Source organism: Sylvia atricapilla, chromosome Z (assembly GCF_009819655.1).
Source record: "Sylvia atricapilla isolate bSylAtr1 chromosome Z, bSylAtr1.pri, whole genome shotgun sequence".
NCBI lineage: Eukaryota > Metazoa > Chordata > Aves > Passeriformes > Sylviidae > Sylvia > Sylvia atricapilla.
The window spans coordinates 66,219,829-66,225,711 of NC_089174.1; the positions used below are offsets into that span (position 1 = coordinate 66,219,829).

Genomic DNA, 5,883 nt, shown 5'->3' on the forward strand with positions numbered 1-5,883 from the left:
GGCTTTGTAAGTTGCCACTTATACTGAGATAGTGGCTAGATACTCCAGGTCTGTCTTGAGAGCTCCCACTTCCTGTGCAGGATTTGAAGACCTTACAGTCTCGTGTGGCTCCAGTGTGAACAAAGCACTGAGAGAACGCAACACAAAACCAACCACAATTGAACTGACAAAGCTTTAAATGAGATTAAATCAATGCAGAAACAAAAGACGTGTAAGTGCTGTCTTTATTCTGTGAAAATGTGAAAGAAGAGCTAACCTGAAAATGAAATCCCCACACAGAAGAAACTACAGCAAAAAGGACTAAGTTGCAAACCACTGCTGTGAGTTTGCTGTGGGTATTGCTCAACGCAGCCCCAGTGAGAGTCAGAAAAGTACTTTCTCCAGGATGAATCCTGACAGGACAGGAAGGAAGGTTGTGTGTGGAGGGGCAACCCCAGCCCACACCACGCTGTACATAGCAGAAGCTGGTCTGCATTGAAACCGTTTCAACTTTATGTCCATCATGCCCAGGCTGTTTTTTCCATCTCCTACCATATTGCATTCAGAAATGGTGGTGCAACCCTTCATGGCAGCTTTCAGAGACAGTCCACCTGTGCAGGGGAAATAGAAGAAATGCATGGCATGCATCAGGGGATCCAATCCCCAACATTATTCCCACCCTGGCCAGGGCAGTCCCCATTTCCAACCTAAGAACTGCCTATTCATTACATCTGGTTGGCTCCAAACCCATCAGCCCTGTCTGTTCCCATCCCCTGAATAAAGCTGAGAAAATAGCAAGGCCATCTTGGTTGACTTGAAATACAAATGGTTAAAGGTTTGTCTTCTTTATTTCTGCTGAATAAAGATGACTTTTAAAAATTCTAAGCATTTAAATTTAAAAAGTGAAAATGTCTTAAGTAGTTCTTTTGCTCATGTTTAAAGATTCTTCTGCCCAAACTTTGGCTTCCTACTGTGTAACAGTACACCAGGTAGTCATTGTCTCCTTCTCTTTCTGACCCTCTCATGACACTCCAGCTGGATGACTTTCTCTCAGTCAAATTTGACATGGAGTTGATAAGTCTCAGTGATAATACAGCCTGAGCCATTTATTAAGAGGAATTCATTCTCGAAGGCTTTATAGCATTTTAGCCAAACCAAGAGAGAAACCTACTGACAGACCCACCAAAACCTGAACTTGTCCTTAGCCACCACTGGAGCATTTACCAGAAGAGGAGACCTGAGCAGGTGCTGAGTGCCTAACTCTCCGTTCCGATATTCTTACTCATGTTGCTTACTTTTGCTATTCATGTGTCTCTGCTGTGCGTGTTATGGAGATACTTTGTTGGACAATTTTATCTCAAATACAAATAACATGTAAAGGGCACTTCATTACTTCATCTCTTTCCTGTGCTCCCCTACACTGCTGCTTCCTCTGCACAGTTTGTCCCATTGCACCGGCCTTCTATATTCACAGTGGCTGATCAATCAAGTTAAGGCAAGTTAGTAGCACTTTTTATTTCAGTGGTACACTGAATTAATTGTGCCACTCTATTTTCCTTGCTGTGACTACAAAATTCTTGTTTTCCTTCATGTTGTCTCTGTGAAACATGATCTAATTGAGGGTTTGGATAGAACATTAATAAAGTCTACAGGAAGGACCTTCAGACATCACATCATCACATAGCAGTATTATCAACTCAAAGAAATTTCACCCATAACCATATACAAGATAATTGGGTTTCAGTCTGCTTCTACAGATGGTATTGCTGCCCTTTATTTCCATGGGTTTTTTTCCTGTCTGTTGGAACACAGATGTGCCACAGAACATGGAAGTCTTTTACCTGCAGCAGGGGTGGAAAAGAGAGTGACCAGAAAAATTGCTGTCTACTTTCCTCTCTCTAATTACAGGGCCTGAGGTGGGAAAAAGATTTCTGATGGAGCTGTTCAAAGGCTGGACTTCAAGGGAGGGGACCTGTCCCCAGCTTTCCTCACTGTGACAGTGTCTTGACCCTAGTGACATCAGTAAGAAATGTTACTGCAAAACTCCAGTTGAACCTCCACTAAGCTGGGAACTGGCTTAGATCCAGATTCACCGTTACACATCCTAGCTAGGGCCAGCAAGTTCAAGGGCTTGGTCAAGTTTGTTACATGCCCATGTACCAGATTGGCCAAGAAACCAGTTCCACTCTTGATCTCAGTTATACCACATTATGAGGAATTCCAGCAATTATCCATGCATGATTAGGAAGAAGGAAAGAAAAACAACATCTGTCACTTGATCAGCTTGAAGTTTTCAGTTTTCAGCTTTAAGTTCCTTGTATCTCTTTTTTTATGTTACACTTTTTGCCAATTTTTATCTCAGTAGTGCTTTATTTTAGGCTAGTTTCACCCATTTTACCTATCAAGAAGATGAAAAACAGCCCCAAATGAAAGACAGTTACCAGTATTCATTAACCCAGCAAGGTCAACACACTGGTCTTCAGATCCAGTGCAGTTCACAACTTCATTACTGCACTGAAAGGAGTCCACGCTGTAGCAGGCAGGACACTGGTATCCATTGGGCACATCATTGTCTGGTGGCACTGGAATGAAAGACATTGGCTGTAGCTGGTTTCAGTGAGAGAATGTGAGGAAGTACCCAGGTGATGGCTTAGCCTGGAAGGCCTCACCATGGGATTGATCAGACAGAGAGGGGATGGGCTATAAGGAAAATAAAGAGTTTACGTGACACAGAGGTGGTCCGACAGTCATCACCCGTGCAGCAAACCAAGTGGCTCTTTGCTTTCACCTTCCCATAGTTCACAGTGACAGGACCAAGGTGGCATATGTGGGATGGTAGGCAGGACTTGATGGATGAAGAGATGGCCATCCCCCCTGTCATGAAGTAGAAGGCAGTGCCAAGTCGTTCAACACAAAGTAACTCCCTTCTCCTCTCATTAGTTCCTGTACCACCTTCTAGGCAGATATCCCAGCGTCTGAGCCCCCAAGAAGCATCACGAGTGAGCCAGGACACCTCATCTGCAGAGATTATGGCCTAACATATGCCTCTGACCCACAGCACAGGCTTGGGTAAAATCAGCCTGGGTAAAATCAATGGAGTACACCATCTATCACAGCCACATGCATCCTGACACAGCTAAGTCTGGTCTACCCCATCAGCCAAGCCTAAAAAGTGTAAAAGGGAGCAGAACAGCTTAATAGAGTCTCCTGAAGTGCTTGAAAAATGAAGGGTGGGTGCACCAGGAGAAGAAGGCAGACACTAGAGCTGCCAGTATCAAAACTGGTAGGATATGAGCCAGACTCCAGTTGAAAAGGCAACAATCACATAATTAAGGCTGAGCAATGACTGAGGCCATGTCTCTCACATAACTGAGTGTCCAGCAGTGTCAGAGCTCAGCACCAGCTTTGACTTATCAACCAGAGTGACATGGTTATTGGTTGACAACATTTCTTGTGAGGACAAGCTAAAAGAGTTGGGGCTGCTCAACCTAGAGAAGAGCAGGCTCCAAGGTCACCTTATAGTAAGTTTCAGTGCCTAAAGAAGCTACAAGAGAGCTGGAGAGGGGCTTTTGACAAGGACATGAACTAATAGGGCTAGAGGGAATGGCTTCAGACTGAAAGAGGTTAGATTAAAATTAGATATTAAGAAGAAATTCATGAGGGTAGTGAGACACTGGGACAAGTTGCCAGGGGCAGCTGTGGTTATCTCCCATTTCTGGCAAAGTTCAGGGCCAGGTTGGATGTGGCTCTAAGCAACCTCTGGTCTAGTGGAAGGTCTCCCTGACCAGGGTAGGGGGTTTGAAACTAGATGATCTTGAAACTAGATAAACTGATTGATGATGATGATTACAATAAGGTGACAGCTCAGCCCTGGTGGCACTGCACGTCTGCATTTTGTCCCCATCCCTGCTTGAGGATGGGCAAGCTTCTCTCTCCACGCATCACCAGTGCACCCCCAATATTAGATGTCAGCAGCTTAATGCAGGTCATGGTTCAGCCTCTCAGCTTCCTGACTCTACTACTCACCTTAGCCAGAATTAAAAGCCAGTGTCTCCTCCCACTATGAGGTTTTGGTCCCTCCCTCCACAACTAAGAACCAAACCCTCCCAGTAGAAAACTGCTTCTTGAAATAGAAGAATAAAGAGCTTTTCCTATCCCAGACTATCCTGATCTCTCAGTCACCCGTCAGTAAAAGCAAAACCAACAGGTTATCCAGGGATGGACCATACTACCAGTGACAGAAATGGGGAGAGAAACAAGTCCCCCAGTCAGCCCCACTCTGAAAGTCACATCGTCTCAGAGGATGTCTCACCTATTAGGACCTCATGAAGAATAATGCCACAGGTGTCTTCACCACCAGTGCAGGTTTTCATGGGGCCCGAGCAGCTTTTTCCCATGCTGTGACATATCTCACACTGGAGAGAGGTCCCTGGGGAGAGGAGGACACATTCCTGAGCAGCAGTCATAAGGGATCTCACTTCCCTTTTCACTGATATTTGATTTCAGCATTGATCAGCAATTCTCTTTTCACATTTCTCTTTCCTTATTTTTCCTGTTTCATTGTGCAATCTGTGTTGGGCTTTTTCTGGGGTTGCTGATGATAGCAGCCCTATAAACCCCTTCATCTTGGGAGGCACTCAGGTGTCTGTGGATCCACAGACCCCAAATTCTCTCTTTGCAGTGAATAAGGGAACCTGAGTGGTTGGGGAACAAGAGATGCCAGCAGATACTGGCTGTACTCTGTACAAACTGGAGACTTCTTTGTCAGCATTATCTCTTTCTATATCTCTTTGTAACAATTAGGGGCAACCACTTCAACAGATATCTGCTGGAACACTTTAAGCAGACCAGAATGTAAGATACTCATCAGGAAATACTTAGAAAGGAATAACATGTATTTCAACAGAGGACAAAGAAGATCTCTTCTGTGACACACACCCACAAGTGTCCAGTATGTAGATTAACAGGTCCAGGGCATGTGTCACTTCCCTAAACCCAGGTGCCAACTAAGGCACCTTGCAGTGGCTATGGCATCTACTGTGACTCAAGACCTCCAAGGCAGCTGTGGTTTTCTGGAGCAGAGCTGAAGGACAACTGAGATTATGTTATGTCCAAAATGTCACACAATGCTGGACATGAGTAAAATAAATGAGCCTGAAGATGGATTCGGTTTATCAAAGTCTGGCTGCCTCAGGGTAACCTGAATCACTCTGATGGCTGTCCTGGCCATATCACCAGTGAGCACCACAGAAAAATCAGACTGCAAGCTCAGGTTGTAAATACTAACACCCTCATCTGCACATTGGCTCATAGGATCAAAGATCCCCCAAGACTGGTCACCCTCACCCCTCTGAAGTGAAAATCCTCGAAGATGAGGGAGGTTTATGGCTCAGATGGCAGCAATAGCCTCACACATGAGGCACTCCATTCCCAGACCTCTTTCATGTCTCACAACTCCACAGATCCCAGTGAAAAACTCACCTGGGTCCAGGAAAGCCAGGAGAAAGCTGAGTCCAAGGGAAACTCTCATGCTGATGGGATGTAAGCACAGGCAGCTGCCAAGTCTTGCACAACAAAGCACTGTGTGTCACAAGGGCTTTATAAATTGGAAGGAAAGGGTGTGTTTTGGGGAAGTAGAGGTTGGAGAAGTTTTCTAAAAATATATATACTGCTGAGCACTATCATCAGTGATTGCTCTTTCTTTTAAAACACAGGTTTTGCTTTTTTCTTCACATGAGGGATGCTGTTTGTTTTTCCCATTTGGAACATGCATCCTGTGGGGCAAGACTGGCTTTCCTGGTGATACCAGGTATGTCTCTAGTAAAGACTTTGGCCAATGTTAGGCCCCTATGAATGAATGATAAAGAGGAAACCATTTGAAAAGCTGTCTTGTGCTCTCACTGT

The 5,883-nt window shown here is 44.8% G+C and overlaps 1 protein-coding gene across 1 annotated transcript; it reads right to left on the minus strand.

The window, feature by feature from the left end:
- Nucleotides 1-209: 209 nt before the first annotated feature.
- LOC136374534 (phospholipase A2 inhibitor and Ly6/PLAUR domain-containing protein-like) lies at nt 210-5,573 on the minus strand. The gene is made up of 5 exons (XM_066339928.1): nt 5,461-5,573; nt 4,292-4,408; nt 2,704-2,853; nt 2,421-2,561; nt 210-590 (listed from the first exon to the last, which is right to left on the minus strand). The coding sequence occupies exons 1-5, from the start codon at nt 5,507-5,509 to the stop codon at nt 364-366; spliced, it is 684 nt and encodes a 227-aa protein (XP_066196025.1). The 5' UTR covers nt 5,510-5,573; the 3' UTR covers nt 210-363.
- Between the last annotated feature and the right edge of the window lie 310 nt (nt 5,574-5,883).

Bases quoted from the DNA above. Each gene is read 5' to 3' on its own strand.
- LOC136374534 (XM_066339928.1), bottom strand. From the start codon at position 5,509: ATGAGAGTTTCCCTTGGACTCAGCTTTCTCCTGGCTTTCCTGGACCCA. The intron at 4,409-5,460 runs GTGAGTTTTTCA...TCCTCTCCCCAG, and splicing joins CCTGGCTTTCCTGGACCCAG to GGACCTCTCTCCAGTGTGAG. The intron at 591-2,420 runs GTAACTGTCTTT...TCCCCTGCACAG, and splicing joins TGCTGGGTTAATGAATACTG to GTGGACTGTCTCTGAAAGCT.